The 21,387-nt window shown below is 43.1% G+C and overlaps 1 protein-coding gene across 3 annotated transcripts in view; it reads right to left on the minus strand.

Annotated features, from left to right (window-relative positions):
* Positions 1 to 1,355: 1,355 nt before the first annotated feature.
* Positions 1,356 to 21,387, minus strand: part of BBOX1 (gamma-butyrobetaine hydroxylase 1) — a 65,530-nt gene continuing 45,498 nt past the window's right edge. For all 3 annotated transcript variants that reach the window (XM_042446406.1, XM_042446416.1, XM_042446397.1), the window contains exons 5-8: positions 10,693 to 10,798; positions 7,019 to 7,215; positions 5,781 to 5,947; positions 1,356 to 4,862 (exon numbers count right to left, since the gene is read on the minus strand). In XM_042446406.1, coding sequence (XP_042302340.1) covers positions 4,702 to 4,862; positions 5,781 to 5,947; positions 7,019 to 7,215; positions 10,693 to 10,798 — 631 coding nt within the window. In that variant the 3' untranslated portion in view covers positions 1,356 to 4,701. The remainder of the gene's footprint in view (positions 4,863 to 5,780; positions 5,948 to 7,018; positions 7,216 to 10,692; positions 10,799 to 21,387) is intronic.

Below are 21,387 nucleotides of genomic sequence, written 5' to 3' on the forward strand. Positions count from 1 at the left end.
TTTAGACTGGCATGTTACCTTCAGCTCTCTTTTCTCTCTGCCAGTATCTATGCCTTGCTTGCTGCCTCTACAGTTAGTAGTTATGCCAGGTCAGATGAGAGAAATTTAGACCTGTTCAGACAAGAGTGCAGTTCTGTCTGTTGAAACACTCTCTTTTAACTTTTGCAAAGAAAGATGCAGACCTGCAACCTGAGACTCCATTTCACAACACCTCAGAAATCCCTGTTGGTGGTGTTGTCTGACTTTTAATGCGAGTTTTTGAGGGACACTCTCAGTCACTGCACCATGAATTACAATTTTTTGTTGTTATTTCCTTCAAGTCATTTTTGAGTTATGACATCTCTAAGGCAAACCTGCCATGAAAGGGGGGGGGGTTTCTGGGGCTGACAGTGTGTTACTCACCCAAGATCACCCAGTGGGTTTCCATGGTTGAACAGGGAAATGAATGCTGATCTCCATAGTGTAGAGTCCAATACTCAAACTACTACACCACACTGGTTCCAATATTTACATTGTCCTAAGTCTGGCTTGTGACATTGTAAATACTGAATACAATGCCAGCCAATTGTTTTTTTTTAATAATGTCATTGGTTTCATTGTATTTATATATCTTGCTGTGAGCCACCTTGAGTTCCAGGTTGAGAAAGTGGTGGAATATAAACAGATGGTTACATGAACAGATTACAGTGGAACCCTTTTATACGCTGGGGTTTGGTTCCAAGATCCCCCGTGTATAACAAAATCCATGTATACTCAAGTCCCACTAAATATAATGACATAGCAAAATGGTGTCCCTTATAAAAAATGGAAAAATCAAGGTTTGATATTTGAAATTTATACTTTTTTGGAACATTTTCAAACTGTGTATGCTTGAATCCGTGTACAGTATAAGAAATCCGTGTATAAGAAGGGCCGACTGTATTCAACCCAGGCTTTCTTCAGCAATTTGAATGACAAATTGAATTGAGGGCGATAGTACTCATAATGCAATGGGCAATATTTGCTGCCAATGGTGCATGAAGCTGTTTTGTAGCATTTGGGGAAAGAGTCCTGCTGCAATATTATTGGTAAGACCCACTGTAAAGGAGCATCAGTAGATGAGTGAATTCTTGTAGCAGAAGATACACTGCTTAAAGCATCCTCTTTGTATGGGTCAGAATATCTCTTTGTATAGCCTCATAGCTTTCTAATTAGACAAATAGAAATCTTATCTTCAAGGCACATATTGGAAACCTTTTGAGGATTACCTCTGAAGAACTCTCTCCTTCCGCTGTTATCTTCAATCTGGCATCTGTGTAAGACATTACGGTAGTAGGAAATGGGGTTTGCAAGCAGGCAAGTGTCCAACTGGCTAATTGGTTCCAAAACTGGATTTTATTAATGCATGAACACGTGAAACAAAGTTTTCTCTAGATACATAGTTGAAAGGAGAAAATGTTTTCCAGAATAAAGTGGCTATTTCAAATGGAAGGATTTTGGTGGAAAACACCAAGCATAATAAACATAAGAAACTGGACTTCAAGCTAAATGAGTAAGACCATTGGATTTCTGGTTTAATTCAGAAACATCAGAAACTGTTCAAGTTTTTGGACAGAAAAGAAAGGAAGCATTAAAGGATCAAGTCGCAATTAAAAGCCAGTGTTGATGATATGTCACATCAGCTTCTGCTGTATTATTGTATATCAAACTCTCATGTGGTGCCAAAATTCAAAGTAGAAAGAGAAAGGCACTATTTAATATTGCTCAGAGATGAACCTACATTTTCAAATCCAGGTTGTGATAGTGTACCTGACATTTCATCTAGATGAAAAGGAAAAAAAATCCAAATGTACCTTAAAGATCACACACACAATGTTCATATTGGCCTGGCCTTATGCCAGCAATGGGAATCTTTGATGTTTATCACACTATACTCTTAAAGTGCTACTATTCCACTTTGACTCCTCTAGCTGCCTCTTGTTGCATTCTGGGATTGGCAGTTTTAAGGAGGAGTATTTAGAATTCTCAGGCACACTCTTATAGTGTGATAAACATCTTTATTTTGTCCAATGGCCAGATTATCAATTTGGCAACTTCCCAGTGGCTCCACACCAGCAGTGGGTGTTGTTACTCCATACACACACACACACACACCACCACCACCACCACCACCACCACCACCCAGAGCTTTTCTGTACCTCGGGAAGGCAAGCTGAGATCCTACCTCACCCCAGAGATTCCCAATCCTTGCTTCACACTTACGGTGGATATAATGCACCAATGCTTAGCTGCCAAATGTAGTCCATTAGTTTCAGATAGGTTCAGTTAGCATTCTATCAGGCTGCAGTAGAAGGACTGAGGGAAAACAGGAGTGTTTCATTCATACCCATCTCCAAATCTTTCCATTACAGCTTGGTTATAAGACCTGGTACATAATTTAAAGTTGTCAGTGAATGTGCTTGTTTTCTTCTACCCTCCTCAGCCCCAATTTCTTTTCTATCCTTTCTATCATCCTGTCAGCATGGACTTTCTGTTTACAGATCTTATGTAAGCCATGTTCAGAGCTTTTTGGACTGAAGGATGGGGCAAAAAATACTTCACGTAAATAAATTATTGAAATTAATGGGAGATGTGCAGCATTAATACCTGTGGGATAGCAAATGATTTCCATTTTCATATTCAACAGGACTGAGTGAAAATGCTTAACCCCAACCAATTCTGCCATTTATTTATTGGTGGTAAAAGCTGAAAGAAGGGGATTTCATCTACGTTTTGGGGGGAGGGTTGGGATTTTATTACTAGTGGTGGCAGTACTTCATCTTTCATCTTCTACATCATCATCTAGGATACCAAGAGAATTTCTTTTGCCTAACCAAATTCAAGTCCTAGCAAGCACTAATAGTGGTGAAGAATGTTGGGAGTTGCAGTCCAATGGCATTTGGAGGGCTGCATGATTCCCACTCCTATTTGGAACCTGTGTGGATCTAATTAGAGCTAACAAAATCAAATAGGACTTACTACCAGATAAGTATGTAGAAGTAGAAATCATGTAGTCCTCCAGGTTTTGTTGGATTGCAACTGTCAATATTCCTTACCATTGGTTGTGCTGGCTAGGATTACTAGAACGTGTACTCCAGAAACATCTGAAAGGCTGTCTGATCCCCATTCCTGAAGGATTAGCAGCAATACCCTGCATACAAGAAATTACTTTCAAGTTCTGTTTTTTACCTAGAGAGACCAATGGAAACCATGCATTTAGTAATATTAGTCCTTTTCTACAGCATGTAATAAACATTTATTTATGTATTATTCATTTATGTAATTCATTTTTTCCCCAAAAAAAGAAGTGATGGCTTCTTTCAGTATATCCTTTAGTTTTCTGTTAGAAGGTATGCTGCTGCAAATGTAGCATACAAATGGGAATAGTCACCCATTGCTACTTGAAAAATGTAAACAGAAGTTGTTGTATTATTGTTATTATCTTTACAATTTTGATTGTCTTTTTATCCATGAGGCAGCTTACTATAACAACAACAACAATAAAAAGAACATCTGAAACAGCTGTCCCTAACCTGTTGCCTTGCAGATGTTTTCAACTCCCATGATCCATCACCACTGAACATGTAAGCTGGACCTGATATGAGTTGTAGGCTGCATTTACACTGCAAAATTAATACAGTTTGACAACGCTTTAACTGCCATGGGAAATGCCATGGAATTCTGGGATTGTAGTTTTGTGAGCTGTTTAGCCTTCTTTGTCAGAGAGCTCTGCTGCCACAACAACCTACAAAACCCAGGATTCCCTAGCACGGCTCCATGGCAGTTAAAATAGTGACAAACTGCATTAATTCTGCAGTGTGGCAGCAGCCATAGTCTCAAATATCAAGAGGCCACCAGTTGGAGAATGATATTCTAAAACAATCCAAGAAATAACAACAGTGGTAAAAACAAAACTAGCCCAATAAAATATTTTAAAAGCAGAAAAAAAAATCACATAACCACAGGAGAACAGTGACCAGGTTTATATCCACCAAAGGCTCACAAAATTTCCTCCTTCTGGAAAACAAGCAGCAATATATCCCTGAAGATTAAACAGGGCACAGTGTGAACTGTTGTCTTCTTGATGTTGACTTGCAACTTCCATTGGACCTAGTCAGAAGACCCAATGGTGAAGGGTGATAAATGTTTATCCATTTATTATTTTTTATATCCTGCCATATATTCAAGCATTTCAGGGCAGTGTACGATAAAATCAATTTAAAATAATAAACAACAGTTGCAGATCAATAACATCTGGAAGGTTATACCTTCCTTGTACCAGGAATAGGACATTCTACAAGATCAGAGACCAAAAATGCCCAGTTGTTCTGATTTTTTTGCCACCATACTTGCAAAATCATAGCCTTTCAAATGGATTCTAAGATGCTGCAAATCTTTCACCATGATGTTTTAATGGTTATCCTTATTGTTTATTGGCAACAATTCCCTGGAAAACTATGAGAGCTGCTCAGCTTCTAGCTAGCAGGAAATAACCACTATGTGCTACTGTGGTCAAAATCCATGTTATTCAGAGGTTAGTCAGGTTTTCAACAGAATTGATACAACAATGTCAGCCAGTAATTCCCTAAAGACACTGGAAACATACTAAATCCATTGGTGTCTGTGGGAGAACCATCCATCCTCTACACAGTGTGAAAGGTTCCAGTAGTCCAACCTTCAAGATTACTTTCTGCTGAGAACATTCTTCCGCAGGATTCGGAGCCTTGACATTACCACATCCCAATCTGCATAGGCTCCTTCAAGGTGACGAGATATTTCTGTCCCTGCCTGGTAACTCTGCCGACCATGAAGTAAGCGCCAGTTGTCAAACACCACTATTTCACCTACAAAGAGTGATAGATACAAATACAGCTGTCAGAAAAGTGACGAACCAGGAGGCCTTACTGAGACAACATTTTGAGTTACTAAATTTCAGTGAGATCTAGCATGGTGTAGTGGTTTGAGTGAATCATGGAGACCAGAGTTTAAATCCCCACTCAGCCATGGCAACCAACTGGGTAAACCTGAATAGATTATACTCTCTTAGGCTCAGAGGAAGGCAGAGGCAAACCTCATCTGTGATAAGTTTGTCTTATGGTTGCGATAAACTGGAAATGAGTTGAAGGCACACAGCAGCAACAACTATTTCAATAAGGTAACGGTTAACTAGAAACTGTTTTGGTATATCACAGCCAGAACTTACTGAAGATATTTGGACTAGTGTTCCCAGAATCCCTTTGTCCTAGCCATAGTTGCTGGGGGATTCTGGGAGTTACAGTCCAAACCAATAATGTTTCCAAGCTCTGCCCACAACATATGGTGAGATGAAGATAAATCAAGCTCTTATCAAGAGTAGACTAATATGTGTTCCATTCATGCAATGAAGCCATATCATGGGATTAATATTTTTGTAGTGCTGAACTGAAATTGTTTTGGCAAAGACTTTGTGTAGTTTTTCAAGTATGGCCTTTGTTAGTAAGCATCTGGATTTCCAGTGGATGGCATCAAGAAAACTTTCTTCAGGATCCTCTGTGCAAATCTACCATGATATGGTAAACTGACTGAAAAAATCTATTAAAATTCAGAATCTATTTCCAGAAAAATTTGGCAGAAAGAAAAGGTTCCAATCTGACCCCACCCCTGCAAAGCTACAGAGTACTGACAAGAAGATACAAAATAGTTGTTGTTCTTGTTAATGAAAGCCCTTTGATTCATGTACACAGTTGTTAATAAAAGCCAAGGTAAACAGTTTCTTTATTTACCTGGTTTCATTTTGTAGATATATTTGTTATCTGCACTGTTCAACAGATTAACATACTCCTTGAGAGCAGCATAAAATGGTTTCACTTTTTCAGCAGGTATGTCAAATATAGTGTCTCTGGTTGCATTATTAAAGTTGATACGAATCACTTGGCCCTTTTCATCTACACTGTTGAGAAATGGAGAGAGCAAACTTATCTTCAAAGTCAAGCCTTTTACCAGTTTTTGAGTAAGAAGAAAATAATTTCCCCTCTTGAAACTTATTTGACAGCAGTCTTTTAATATTAAAACAGATAAGTGCTTATCAAATCCACACATTTCTTCAAAAATGGGACTTAAGAATTAGAAGTCCAAAATTTCAAAGGTGGGAGGAAACAAAAACTGTCAAGGTGTATCTATTCAGGAAATGGGGTCTGATGGCCAAAACATGCTGCAGAAATAATTCAGTTCAAGACTGCTTTAACTGTCCTGGCTCAGTGCTTGGGAAGCCTGGGAATTGTAGTTTATTGTGGCACCAGAGCAATCTGACAGAAAAGGCTAAGTGTTTCAGAAAACTACAGTTCCCAGAATTCCCTAACATTGAGCCAGGGCAGTTAAAGCAGTCTCTAATTGGATTATTTCTGCAGTGTATTTTGAAACTGCTGATTTGATTCTTAAAAGTCTGAATATATTCACCCACATTTGTGGCACTGAATTAGGGTTGCAACTGTTCTTTTTCTGATTGATTGCTCGCCTATTCTATTTGCCAGTGTAGACACCTGAGAATTTTATTTGGCATATTTTTATGGCTAAAATTTTCCAAAAATGTCTAAAATTAATCTTGAGTCAGACTTGAACTGCTTTTTCTTCTTCTTCTTCTTCTTTTTTTAAAAAAATGCAAATATTGGAAAAATAGAAACTGACAAATTGTGCAAACCTAAAACAGGGCTTCCTCCAAAGCAGTCCATTATATTGGAATGCTTTTCCAAGAGCTCCATGAACAAGAAGCAAAATTTAATAAAGATAAATTTGTTATTGAAGAAAAAACAACAAAAAAGTGTATAAATCTAACAGCACATATATTTTTAAAAAGCTGTTTCCCCCCCTTGTCCACAAGATGGCAGGCATAGATCTGCCACTTTGGTTATTTACATAGTTTAAAAGGGTATCCTTTGTCAGTAATTCAGGATTAGACAGCTAGACATTGCTATTAGCATGAGATAAACTGATACTACTGGTCAGATCTGCGATTGTTACTTACTCTATAATTCTTTGTTTGGATTGCATAGAGAAATCACAGTAATCGACTCCAACATCTGTAAAATCTACAAAGGTGGAGGTCAGGATTTGAAAGGCCTGAGGATTTACTTCCTTAAGCTTATTAGCTACATGAAATCCATCCACAACTTCACTCTCCCCTCCAGTAGGAGTTTGCTTTATGCAATGCAGAAACTGAATCTGTAACAAATTAATGGCAGGTCATAACAGGAACCAGTCTAGATGCATCATCAAATCATTGGTGTGCTATTTTTCTCTACAAGCTTTAAAAACTTTCACTCCAGGTTTCAATTTTTAGCCTACACAGCTCTGTTACAAAGCTACACTAAGTCTTGAGAATAGGATGATGATGGCGATGGCTTGACTCAACAGTCACTTAAACCTACTGAATAGAAGTACTACTCAACTGGCTAATGGTTATAAAACATGAATGAAAGTGCACTGACTCAGGAATAAAGTATCCATAGTGCAAACTGTTTCTCTCTGAGTATTTTCTGGCAGAAGAGAGGCAATTTCCATGCAATAAATAGCTAATTTGGATAATGAAAAGAACTGCTGATGGTCACTATACAGATGCCCGAGACGGCGTTTGCAGTTATTCCATCAAATGGTAATTGTTTTCAGAGAATTCCAATTAGCCTAATTAACACTGAGATATTTGGCTAGCTTTCCCCTCTTGGGATGTTCAGTGTGTCAGAGCATATGACAACTGCCACGATCCCTAGTCAGGAGATCAAGGCTCTTGTCTGGCACATCTGGAGGTTGACATGTTTAGGAAGGCTATAGTAGGCATTTACGTTGAAAAAACTGTGTGTGTGTGTGTGTGCATCCTGAAGTACTAAATCTTTGGGGAATACATTTCTTTGAGTCATGTGACAAAATAATTGCTCCTCTAGCCTAGATGTGGGCAATGGGCATCTCATATATGAGATGGATTTCCTGAGACAATATATGTCAGTTTGTCTTTCTTTTTTCACCTTACAACAACATCCAGAGTAATATCTCCTATTTCTACTACAAGCTCATGTTATACTAGCCCCACAGAACTCTGCTTAATATAGATACCAAACATTCCTAAAATATATACTTTTACTGCAGTGCATGGCTGCCCAATCACAATTTCCTGAGCACCATTTACCTAAGGAAGGCACTGATGGAAAAAGAGATCCCTGTGCATTCTGTTCTCCATATTACCTACACTTGACCCATAACACATAACAGCCATTTGAAGGGCTGTTGGAATTTGGGAAGATTAAGAGTCCTCAAAGTCATGATCAGATTCATTTATACATTTCCACTTCTCAGTGCTGAAGTCTGTGATTGTGTTGTTCACTGCCTCGATCCCCAAAATGGAAGAGGTGGAATATAAATAAATATATTTATTATTATTATTATTATTATTATTATTATTATTATTATATCTGGGGGAAAGGTATGCTTTGTCTATTTGACAATGGTAATGAAAGACTGTGTGAGTGTGTGTCTGCTTATGAAGGAGGAGGCTGTATATGTATGTACATGCATGTTTCAGTGTCAGGGGCATCTATTTTGTATACTTTGATATTTAATAGCATTAATGGCCACTTGCTATGCCTAGACTGAAAGATGCTGATCACTCCTCTTCTCAAAGGACAAGGTAGCCAAGGAGCCGGAAAAACCAGTTCCTTTTTGTGCCCTCGAAGGGGCACTATAGCCACTGCCACACAGCATGATGACGCCCCTTTGGTGCTGCACCAGAGGTGTGTCATTGTGGCACACACCATGTAGACTGGTGCATGCCACAATGGTGCCTTGCCGGCAGCAGTAGGACTTGGAGTATGCAGATGCTCAGCCCCCACCCCACCCACAGGCTGGCCAGTTTGTACAGGGCCTAAGTGATTTGTTTTAGCATGAGGTTTGGTGGCTTTCAACACACTATTTCAGATGCACTGATGGAGAACAAAATTAATGCATCGTTTGAGCACTGGACTACAACTCTGGCGACCAGAGTTTCAATCTGTGCTCTGCCATGGAAATCCTATGGGTAACCTTTGGCAAGTCACATCCTCAGAGGAAGGCAAGAAGACTCCATGATAACTTAGGGTTGCTGTAAATCAGAAATAATATAAAGGCACACAATAGCAACAATTATTGTGAGAATGGAATCAGAGTGTAATGGTATACAGAATGATGCACCTTGTGACACTGGCCATAAACCTCCAAAACAACTGTGTAAGATGATACTAGCCAGTATCTTTGTATTTTTGGATGTCACTTTTTGCTATTCTTTGCAAAATGTCTTGGTAAAACTGCAAAAGCTATAATAAACTAGGTACAGTTAAAGACAAACATGTAATGGGAACATGTAGAGAGCAGATTGCTTCCAAAATGTTTTTTTAAACTATTTTTATTTCCTACAAGCATTTTGGTATTGAAAAGATTGTGAATAACATATGGCAGAGTGTGAGTCTTGGCACAAATGTGATGGTGAGCTAAGTTGCATTTGTTTCCAATTTGAGGAATACCCCTCCATTCCCATGCCATATCCACTTGTATAGAATCAAAATGAATTTTCAAGGTAGCACATTAGTCTGAAAGATTTGCTGGCACCCATTTAGCAGCACATGATGCTGGTCTGCTCAGTTCATTAATAATATGATCGCTACAGATCATGAGAGCCTTGAGCAAAAGTTTCCTACAGCATCTGGACTAACCACATTAATCTCCTGCCTTTGCAAATGCAGGCAGAATGGCAGAAATACTGTCACCAGTGTCAGAAGTTCAGTAGCTTATTAAAGCATTATACTGAAATACATTTTCATGTTCGCGCTTCTCAAGAAATGGCTTCCTATAAGGAAGTCTTTCTGAGAGAGTTTGAGGGCTTTCCTGTACTTGCTGCATACCCATAGATATGTGCAGAGTTCAGTTTGATGTATGCATAACTAACCTGGAGGGTCCACATCAGACTTCTCCAATCTGATGCTCACCATATGTTTTTCACTACATTGTGCCCGCACCATACACAGGTGTGCTATACGTGGCTTTCAGCTTACGCTGATGATATGGATGGGAGGAACCAATGGCATGTACGCCCGTGCTGCACACACTGTACCACACCACATGCACAAGCCCCATTGTTTTTAATGGGGTTCGAGCATACACATTTTTTCCCCTTACGCGGGGTGTGTGGGTTCAGAACACATCCCCTGCAGAAGGGAAGGGTCCATTGTATAACCCTTATCATCTTTGACCAAGTTTACTAGAATGGATGGAGGTTGTATTCCAAAACATATGGACCTTAGCATGTTGAAGGGTGGTTTACATGAAGAACAATGTGAAATCAGTGTAATTTCTACACACATTTTATGTATGATGCTTTTCTGCTAAATCTTCGATCACATGCATTTGCTATGTAGCTGTGGGTCCTGATAAGTATGTATGTAAGAGACTGCTCTTGAGAGTTCCACTTAAGACTGAATTGTTAAAAAGATTAAATAAGATTAATTTTAAAAAGTATTAGAATTCTCCCCTCAGCTTGCAGGATAAGAATAGATACATGCTTTCAATCACCAGACATTTGTATTGCACATAACTTTTTTTTTAAAAAAAACCTATAAGAATGTTACTCCCATCTCCCCACCCCATTTTTTTCTTTCCTTCCAGTTTGCTTTGTCTTACCCCAGGTGGAAATTGAAGAACAGGGTAATCAGTGTGAAAACTTAGCTTCTCAGTAGTATATGCCACATTGTTAGCATCTACTTTGTCCTGTACTTGCCAAGTAGGTCTTCATAATTAGCAAGAAATAAAACAGAGAAATAGAAAAATTAAAACAGGGTGCCTATAAAACTCCAGATACAAGAGTATTACAACCACTGACTGTCCATAAAATTAATACCCATCTGAGTCACAGGCCTCCCACTGTTCTACGCTCTGTTTTAGAACTAGTGAAACAAAAATAATGACTTGTAATGAAAACAACTTTGGTAAAATACATAGTTTCAAATATTATTTAATAAATAAAGAGGAAGGGGCCAAAGCTCAGCAATAGATCATATGCTTTATATTCCAAACACCCCAGGTTTATTCCCTGGCATCTACAAGAAAGATTAAGAAAGGCTCTTTTCTGAATCCCTGGAGTGAGTGCTTGATGTACTAGCTGTCCTGGAGATTTTGAAGACTGCAGACTAGGACCTCAGGAGGGCATCAGGTTGAAGAAGACTACACTTGTGAGCAGTTGTGATTCAAAAGATTCAATTGGGGTCCCCTGTTCTTACTATTTCAGTTAAACTGCAATTTTCATGTAGTTTAGACATCAAAGGTTCTTTCATGAAAACAAATTTCACTCTTACCTTTCCTAATAAAAACCAGCGCCTAACTTATGTCCCTACTTCCTTTCGTATTTTTCAAGATGAATGAGCTAACATAAAGAAGAGTGCCATGTTGACAATAGAAACAAATTATGTACTGTAAAATGGTTGAAATACAAGGGCATACCATTGCAATGCAGTCAAAATACGCTACAAGTGACAAAAAAGGGAGCAGAAGCCAAGGCTAAAAAACACATGCTCCAGTTTGAATAAAATCACTGTTAATGGAACTCAATGAAAGAATAATATATGGTTCAGGCACTGGTATGGGAAATGATTTTATTAAGTTGGATCCTGGACACGCCTTTGCTCAAAGAGGGTTCTTCAGGCTGATTTTCAGGGAACCTTCCCTTTTGCCCCATACTTGACTTCATCCAGGAGGACCTTAGGACCTTCTATGCAGCATGTTCATGTGTCAAAGGGCTCCTCCAGATTGGTCAATGGGTCAAATGTCAGCTATTTCACATCTTGTAATAGTTGTTCCTGCTCCTACATAGAGTTGTGACCTGAATATACTGGTGTGTCATCTATATTTTTCTTTTTGCATGAGGTATGGTCAATTGAGGCATGGGTGGCTTTTCCTTGCTTCTCCACGATCAGCTCAACACCTCCAGCAGCATGTGTTCCCTGATCTACACATTTAATTATTTTTTTTAAAAAAATTATAATAAATAAATAAAAAAATTATATCCCGCTTTTTGTTACCACAATCAAAGCAGTGTACAACCTTTTAAAAAATACAACAATATATACAATTTTCACCCCCCTTAAAAAAGGATTAAACAATTCTATCCATTAAAATTACAGACAATAAAATCTAAAAACAATAATACAATAATAGAATAATGGTGGGCAGAGTCTTCACTTATATATGTCTGTAGGGGGATCTTTATGTGGCCAAGTTCTATGCTGGGAAGGCCTGCCAGAAGAGATCCATCTTGACAGCTTTCTTGAAGCTCTCTAGGTTTGTAATTTGATGGATCTCGTCCGGAAGGCCATTCCACAAAATGGGAGCAATCACGGAAAAAGTCCTTTGGGAGGTCAATCTGGTCTTTGTGGACTGCAACACATTCCTCCCAGAGGATCTGAGTGAATGGGGCAGATTATACGGAAGGAGGTGATCCCTTAAATAGGTTGCTGTATCACTGTAAATCTTGGTGTATCACTGCATAGTGCCATATCATTTTAGCACTACAACAATGTAAAAAAGAAACATTCAGTCTGGTAATTGTAAATGTGATGAGGGTAGGAAGAGAGTCAATGTTGCCTAGTGGTTTGAATGTTGGTCTACAACTCTGGAGACCAGGGTTTGATTCCCAGCTCAGCCATGAAATCCACTGGGTGACCTTGGGCAACTCACATGCTCTAAGCCTCAGGGGAAGGCAATGGCAAACTTTCTCTGAATAAATCTTGCTAAGAAAACCCCATGATAGGGTTGGCGTAAATTGGAAACAACTTGAAGGCACACAACAACAAAATTAAGGTAGGAAGATCAGAGGAAAATCCATGCAAAAGTCAGACCTTCATTCAACACTTCATCATTGGGACTTCCCAGAAGTACAGAAGGAACCTGCATAATAGATACATATGCAGGAATTTACCTTCATCTGTATCAGAAATCCCCAACACACACACACACACACACACACACACACACACACACACACACACACCACCACCACCAACAACAACAACAAAACCCAATTCCTGACCTGGGTTTAAAATACTGCAGCTGTTTCCAGAAATTTACAATAGACCAAGACAGGAGTATGTAGCATAAATATTTTTAAAAATCATGACAAGTAAAATTACAACTTTCACCAAATCCTGAGGCTTTTGGTTAGTCTGGGCTCAAGACCTGTGGCTGCTGTGGGGGCGATGCAGAAGTCTGCCAACCCAGTTTAAATCTGGATGCAATCCCAGTAATCATATAAGAGGTTTAAAAGATGTGAACATATATGTGGTACAGACTAAATATTCAAGATATTACCCAGACAAAAGAAGAAATTATTTTTATATAATACCTTTATCAAATAGGAACCCACAACAAAAAGACATAACCTCTGTTTGTCCAGGGTCTGGAGCTATGTGTGCTTAAGATTTGCAAGTGTAGGAATGATAAAAAATCCAGCAAGCTGTGAAAAAAGCAAGTGATTTTCAGAGTTACAGTGTCAAGGGGAACTACATGAGGGGATGCAGTGCCTTATGTACTTGAGAGCATGTGAGCTCAGTTCTGAAATATGACAATCTCAACCACATTTCCACAGTGCTCAATTTGACTTATGTCATCCACGCATGATAGTACATTGATCTCTTTAATTAAAAAGGTACCAAAGCAATTTACTGGTTCCCAAGCAATTTTATCTCTGATTCTAAGAAATTAAATTGAAATGGGATTTTTTTTTAAAAAATGTACTTTTTAGAATTACCATGCAATTTTAAAAAAGGCCTTTTAATTCAATCTATGTATTGTGATGTGTAGATTTATCCAGTGGAACATTACTTCCATCCATTAAGATGAAGAATCACGTGAAACCTGATGCCAATTTGAAGGTGGCTAGAGTGGGCTGTTAACTAAGAAATGAGAAATGTAAAGCAATGATACCCGCTGAAAAAGGAAGAAGAACACAGAAGCGGAAAGGAAATCTGGAAAGGATCTTATACAAAACCTTCAGATTGGAAGGCTGAATAATGTTAGCTGGAGTGGGTGAAAGAAATCCTGAAGTGGAATTGTGTTCGATAATCTGCTTCCAAATTTGGGAGCTAAGGCTGCTGTCACTGCAGAATTAATGCAGTTTAACACTGCTTTAACGATCATGGCTCCATTTTATGGAATCCTAGGATCTGTAGTTTGTTGTGGCACCAGAGCCATCTGGCAGAGAAGACTAAACATTTCACAGAATGACTGATCCCAGCATGGCAGTTAAAGCAGTGTCAAACTGCGTTAATTCTGAAGTGTAGATGCAGTCCTAGGTTTTCTGCAAAGTTTCCTGAACCCCATCTGGAATTCAGACAAACCTAATGAACATTCAAATGAATATAAGAAATTCTGTCATTGGAAAATCAAACTAGGATATAATTGAGCTAGATGCTCTTTCTTACTTAAAGAGGATGTAACTATCACATTCCAGACATTTCTCCCCAGGAAGGCTATAACTAGGCCTGGTCTTTAGTCTTTCACTCTGGTGACACTCTGAATCTGTCTCCTGTTGGCACAGAGAGATCCATAAGCATCTCCTCCTTTCTTCCAGCAACTGGGGCTGTAATATCTGTGCATGTGAGTGAGAGAGAGGAAAAGGAAGGGGAAAGTATATAGTCTAAAAGGGCCCATAGAGAGAGGAAACTACTGAAATATGTGAGGTCTTAGAGAACAGAGGGTGCACAGGTGCCTCCTCCCGAGGATCTAAAGCCACAAAGTTCCTGTGATCCGTTCTCCAAATTCACCTAAGAGCTGCATGTCTAGAACTTCTACACTCCTCATGAAATTGAGCTGTGGTCATATGTTTTGGTAAAAATTCAAAAGACTTAACCAAAAATATTCCTCTCTCTTTTTGATCCTATCCTTATTCACTGGATTTTGCTCTCCCAGCCATGGCAGTCACACCTATTAATACAGCACGTTTTCATGCCTCAGGTCTTCTTCAATCCTTTGGCTACTCTTCTCCTAGCCAGCGCCTGCTTAATTCATCACATATTCACTATGCACAGCAGCCAATTGGCAAAAATAATGTTTCCAAATCACTGTCTTGCTTTCTTCCATCTCCTAACACCCCTACCAAACAAATATTAACCTATTATCCTGTGGAAGCTTTAGTAAGCAAAGAGTTAACTTGTTGGTTGCTCCCAATACTCTAGTCCATTGAAGAGTAATTGAATGGCTTTCTAACTGGGGTGTATGTGGAGTGAAGTGGTAGGATATACAATCAGCAAAATAAAGTGGTAAGGACAGGTTGCTTACCTGTAACGGTATTTCTTCGAGTGGTCATCTGCGAATACATACAAATGGGTTGTACTGCGCCTGCGCAGTGCCTTCGGAAACTTCTGGAATCACTAAGCAAAGTACACTTTGCAACATGTTGAAACTTTTTGGCGGTAACCCCGCCCATCCCCTATAAAACCTCCGTTCCCGCTCTTTTCCCCAGTTCCGCAATTTTTCCGCCGTAAAGGCGACAAGAATGAGCCAATATGAGCAGGACACTGAGGGGAGGATGGGCGGGATTTGTATGTATTCGCAGATGACCACTCGAAGAAATACCGTTACAGGTAAGCAACCTGTCCTTCTTCTTCGTGGTCTCTGCGAATCATACAAATGGGTTGAGACTGGCAAGCTAAGGTCAGTGGAGGCGGGAGTGTCATGATACCTGAGAGAACAAAACAGTTAATAGTCAATAAAGATGACTAAACACCAGTATAAGAGTGATTGTTTGTTTATAAACTTGGAATGAAATCCCACCTCATAAAACAAGCCCAAATGAGGGCCTCCAATAACCTCAAGCAAAGAGTCTTTGGAGAATGAAAGTCTTGGGCTATCAGGGAACACAGTAGCCCGCCAAACATATTCAGTGTAGTCCTGATAACAACACAGCCCTCCCAAAAGCTGCATCTCTTTTGGCTCTTGTATCCAACCTATAGTGCTTAATAAAACTTAAAGGTTGTGCCCAAACCGCAGCCTTGCAAATGTCTTCTAAAGGAATGCCAGACAGAAAGGCAGAAGAGGCTGCTATTGCCCTTGTGGCATGGGAGCGAATCCTAGCCGGGCAGGGTTTACCCAAGAGTTCATAGGATAGGGCAATAGTCTTAGAAACCCACTTAGAGAGTCTCTGAGCCGACACCGGCAGTCCTTTTTTCGGTTCCGAGTAGCACTGGAACAGTCTCTCAGAACGGCTCGAGTCCTTAGTTCTGTCCAGATAAAAGGCTAGGGCCCTACGAACGTCCAGGGTATGGAGGGCCCGCTCGGTATCGGTAGTCGGGCTCGGGGCCAGGGTAGGTAGAACAATATCTTGGCACATATGGAAGGCAGAAACAACCTTGGGTAAAAAGGTAATATCCGTCCTGAGAACTACCTTATCCAAGTGGAATCTAAGGAAAGGCTGGTCTCGGCGTAAAGCGCAAAGTTCGCCCGCACGGCGGACAGACGTGATAGCCACCAAAAATACCGTTTTCCAAGTTAGAAGTCTAATGTCCGTGGTGGCTAAAGGTTCAAATGGTTTAGTCCAGGGGTAGGGAACCTGCGGCCCGCGGGCCGGATGCGGCCCGGCAAGGCCTTGGGACCGGCCCCAGCCTGGTCCTGCCGCCGATTGCCACCAGGGCCTTTGGGGGGCAATTGTCTATAGAAGCCTCAGAAACATGCATTTATATTAACATTTTTAAAAAAATCAGCAAATTTTTTCACGTGTCCTCCATTTTTTTTAAAAAAAGTGTCTTCCATTTGAAAATTTTGTCCTACATTTGTCCTGGTTTATTTATATATTTAATGTTTTTAAAAAATTATTTAATTATTTATTTTTTGGCTTCGGCCCCCCAGTTGTCTGAGGGACAGCAACCCGGCCCCCCGGCTCAAAAAGATTGCCTACCCCTGGTTTAGACTGTAAAGCCCCCAACACCGTCTCGAGGCTCCAAGCCGGAGTCGGTAAGGATGCTTGAGGATACAGGTTATTGCATCCCCTCAGAAATTGTTTGACCAGGGGGTCTTTGAAGAAAGAAGGCTTGCTGTTGAAGTGGAAGGAAGGGCAGATCGCGGACAGGTAGCATTTAACGGATGTGAGGCAGAGGCCTGCATTGATTAGAGACATCAGGAATTTTAGTGTAGTAACCTGGGCTAAGGAAAGGTGTTTGTCCGACAGGAACCGAAGAAATCTGTTCCACTTAAGTCTATAGGATTTCTGGGTGGCCGGTTTTCGGGCAGCCAAGATGACATTCCGTACCGAGGTCGGTAGCTGGGCTAGGGATGGATTCTCCATGCCACCAGGGGAAGGGTCTCGATGTCCGGATGTCGAACCCGTCCTCCCTGAACCGTGAGGAGATCCGGTCTGGGCTCAAGCCGGAGAAAGTTGGCTCGAGAGAGATGAAGAAGGCAAGGAAACCATGGCTGTCCTGGCCACCAAGGCGTGATCAGGATCGCGTCGGCTGCATCCGAAGTCATCTTGGAGACCGTCCTGGTGATTAGCGGGAAGGGGGGAAAGGCGTAGAGCGCTATCCCCGACCACTGGAAACCGAATGCATCTCCGAGGGAGTCGTCGTCTGGCATCCGGGAGCAGAACTGGGAACAATGGGAGTTGTACACGGTCGCGAACAGGTCTATCTGTGGGGTTCCCCATTGAGCAAAGAGATCGTGTACAGTGTCTGGGTGGAGCCTCCACTCGTGACAAGACGAGGGGGACCTGCTGAGTAGGTCTGCATGAGAGTTCTGGGTGCCCGGTAAGTGTACCGCTTGTAGCAAAACGTCTCGGGCAATGCACCAGTCCCATAGTCGGAGCGTGATGTCTAGGAGGGTGCGCGACCTGGTGCCTCCTTGTTTGTTCAGGTAGTACATCACCATGGTGTTGTCTGTCCTGAGCTGGATGACCTTTCCCGACAATGAGGACTTGAAGGCCTTTAAGGCTTTTTCCACCGCCAACAGTTCTAACGTGTTGATGTGGAGGGCCTTCTCGTCTCGAGACCAGATGCCCTTGGCCCACAAGTCTAGGGTGTGGGCTCCCCATCCTTCTTCCGATGCGTCTGTGGTCAGCACCAAGTCTGGGTGGGGCAGCGAAAAAGGCATACCGACGCAGACGTTCCGGTAGTCGAGCCACCAACGGAGGGAGCGTGTGACTGATCTTGGTACGGTGAGTCTGCGGGAGGGGGGGTCTCTTTCTAGGTCGAAGATCGACAGGAACCAAGACTGTAGTGGACGAGATCGAAGTCTTGCCCAGGGAGTAACGAAAGTTGTTGACGCCATGTGGCCCAAGGCCACCTGGATGTCCCTGGCTGAGACACGCCTTCGGGTGGTGCACCGGCTGACGGCTCGGACTAGGGCCTGGAAACGGTCTGGAGGTAGGTATGCCGTACAACTGTTTGAGTCGAGGATGGAGCCGATGAACCTTATTCGCCTGGTGGGAAGCAGTTGGGATTTTTCGAGGTTGACCACCAGTCCCAGGTCCCGTAAGAGTTTGAGAGTCTCTGAGGTGTGCCGTTGCAGTTCCTGACGTGAAGGGGCCACGAAGAGCCAGTTGTCCAGATACGGGAAGACCCTCATGCCGCGGCGGTGCAGGTGTGATATCACCGGCGCCATGCACTTGGTAAAAATGCGAGGAGCTGTAGATAGGCCGAAGGGAAGGACATTGTATCTGTATGCGTCCGTCCCGACGGCGAACGCCAGAAACCTGCGATGGGACTCCCGGATGCTGACATGGAAGTAAGCGTCCTTTAAGTCGATCGTTGCAAACCACAGGTTCCGCTGCAACAGAGGTAAAATAGAAGCAAGCGTTACCATCCGGAAACGGCGATAAAACAGGTAAGTATTCAATTGTCTAAGGTCCAATATAGGCCTGATTCCTCCATCAGGCTTCGGGACCGTGAAATAGCGAGAAAAGAAGCATCTAGGGATGTCGACGGGATCGACAGGGGAGATGGCGCCTTTGGCGAGAAGGGTGCGTACTTCGTCGAGAAGGGTGTCTGAGGGGTGTGTGGACAGGATAGCTCCAGTTGGTGGGAGCTCTTCAAATTCAAGGGCATAACCCCTACAGACGATGGTGAGGGGCCAAGAATTGGTAGTGATTGCGGCCCAGGTCTTAGAGAAAGGCCTCAGTCTGTCCAGGAAGGAAGGGACAGAAGAAACGACGGAGTACGCTGCGTCCCTTCAGTTTCTTTTCTTGTTTGGGTCCGAATCTTGCCTCCTGTAGTTCTTTTTATACTTGGGCCCGATCGACGGCCCGAGGAGGAGGAAGACTGGGACGGAAAGCGCTGCCTGGACTGATCCTGGCGCTGGAAAGGTCGGTCTTGCTGATAGGGTCTTTGGCCTTGACCATACCACTGGCGTACCGCAGTGAAGCGCTTGCGAGAAGACGATTGGGGGAAAGAGGACATACCGTGTTTCTTTGCCGCGGTCCTCATTCTGTATTTGAAATTGAGCTTCTCGTCGGTCTCGCGATGGAAGAGGCCGTCCTCATCGAAAGGCATGTGCTCGATGGTAGAACGAGCATTCTGGTTTAAGTCCGAAGACCTTAGCCAGGCGTGTCTGCGGAGTGCTATGGCAGCCGCCATGGATTTTGCAGAACAGTCAGTGGTATGCCTGGCTGAGGTGATGAGCCATCCTCCAATCGAGTGGGCCTCGTCACGAACCTCCGAAAGGATAGCCTGGGACTCGTCGGGCAAGTCCGGTATGAGAGGGGAGACTTTCTCCATGAGCCACTGGATGTAGGCACCCATGCATGCGTTGTAATTGGCTACCCTCATGCCCAGTGCCGAAGAGAAGTAAGCCTTCTTAGCCAAGGCGTCAATTTTCTTGGCCTCCTTGTCGGAGGGCATCAGGGAGGCCTTCGGGGTGGATGAACGTTGAGAGCCCTCTATGATTGCTGAGTTTTGCTTAGGGTGACCAAACAGCCATGATGGATTGGTCGGTGAGATTCTATAGAGGGACTCGACCTTCCTATTGTTGGATGCCGTCGAAGCAGGAGCCTCCCAAGAGCGTCTGGCCAACTTCTCCAATGAGGGAAGGAGGGGTATTGCTGGTGGGGTAGGTAGCCTACCGTGGACTCGTCTCTCGATCGGGTCCGATGCTTCCTCCTCGGTCTGGGAGATCTTAATGTCCAGAGCATTGCTCATTTTAATGACATGCTCCGCGAAGGTTCGGACGTCGTCGGACGGGGAAACTGCACCGGGCTGGGCAAAGTCCTGGTTGACCGACTGGTAGTCGTCGTCTCGGGACGAGAGTGAGTCACCTCTTGGGCGGTAACAGGCCTGAGAAGATGCCTCCTCGTCTGATTCAAGGTTGACGACCTCCGGATCGGCGATAGCTTCCGCGCGATGGGGTGAAAACGCTGACACCCTGGACTCTGGAGGGTCTAGAAGAGGCTCTCGGCCTGGGCCTCCGGTCTCGGTGCTCGAGGAAGGACTCGACATCCTCCTGAGGAACTAGTCTATAGTACCTGCCGGTCTCTGAGTCATAATAGTAGTCAGGCTCCGGATCTCTGGGTGGAGATGGTGAGACCACCCGACGTGTACGAGTGGGCATCGGAGTAGGAGAGCGGCGCTCATCCCCGGAGCCAGCAGGGGAAGCAGGTTCCAAGAGGAGTTGGGCGGCATCATCAGAAGTGTGACGGAAGGTGGGTAAAGGCCGGGACCCCAAAGCCAAATCGAGGGGACGGTCCAAACGGCTGGTACTGGTGTCATGAGTCTTGGAGGTCGAGCTTTTTGCCCTTTTGGCCGCCAGGCGCGGATCTGATGGACGGGAGTCGGTGTCCGACGGTCTGCGGTCGGTATCCGAGCGCCTGTGGACGATGTCTGAACGGACTTGGGGAGAGCCCTTCTGGTCACGTTCCAAAGAATGGCGTTGTTTTGACGCGTGATGGTCACCATCTAAAGAGGAAGAACGGGGTCTCTTAGATGAAGTAGAGGTTCCCGTCTGTGTTGGAGACTTGCCCGCTGCCGGAGACGTCAGGGTCTTGGTAGACGACGGCCTCGAAGTGGAACCTGACTTCGAAGTGGAGGAAGTGGGTGCCTTCGGACAGAGGACCTCGAGGCAGAACCCTTATGGGCGCTCGAGTCCTTGTCGACGTCCCGGCTCTCCTTGGGGGCCTTCTTATGTTTGTCCTTTTTATCTTTCTTCGGGGGTCGGGAGACCTCTTCAGATGGGCCCTGGGGCTCAGATGGGACCTCCATAGCGCGGGTCGCCGATGGTGACTGGGTTGGAGCCTCCGTGAGGGTGGGTAGGGGGGTCGCGGTAGAAGACGAAGCTCCTACAGAAGACATTGCCCCCGAAGTGAAGACCTTGGTGTAAATCGCGGCCTTCAATCTGGTCTCCCGATTT

This window comes from Sceloporus undulatus, chromosome 1, assembly GCF_019175285.1.
Source record: "Sceloporus undulatus isolate JIND9_A2432 ecotype Alabama chromosome 1, SceUnd_v1.1, whole genome shotgun sequence".
Taxonomy (NCBI): Eukaryota; Metazoa; Chordata; class Lepidosauria; order Squamata; family Phrynosomatidae; genus Sceloporus; species Sceloporus undulatus.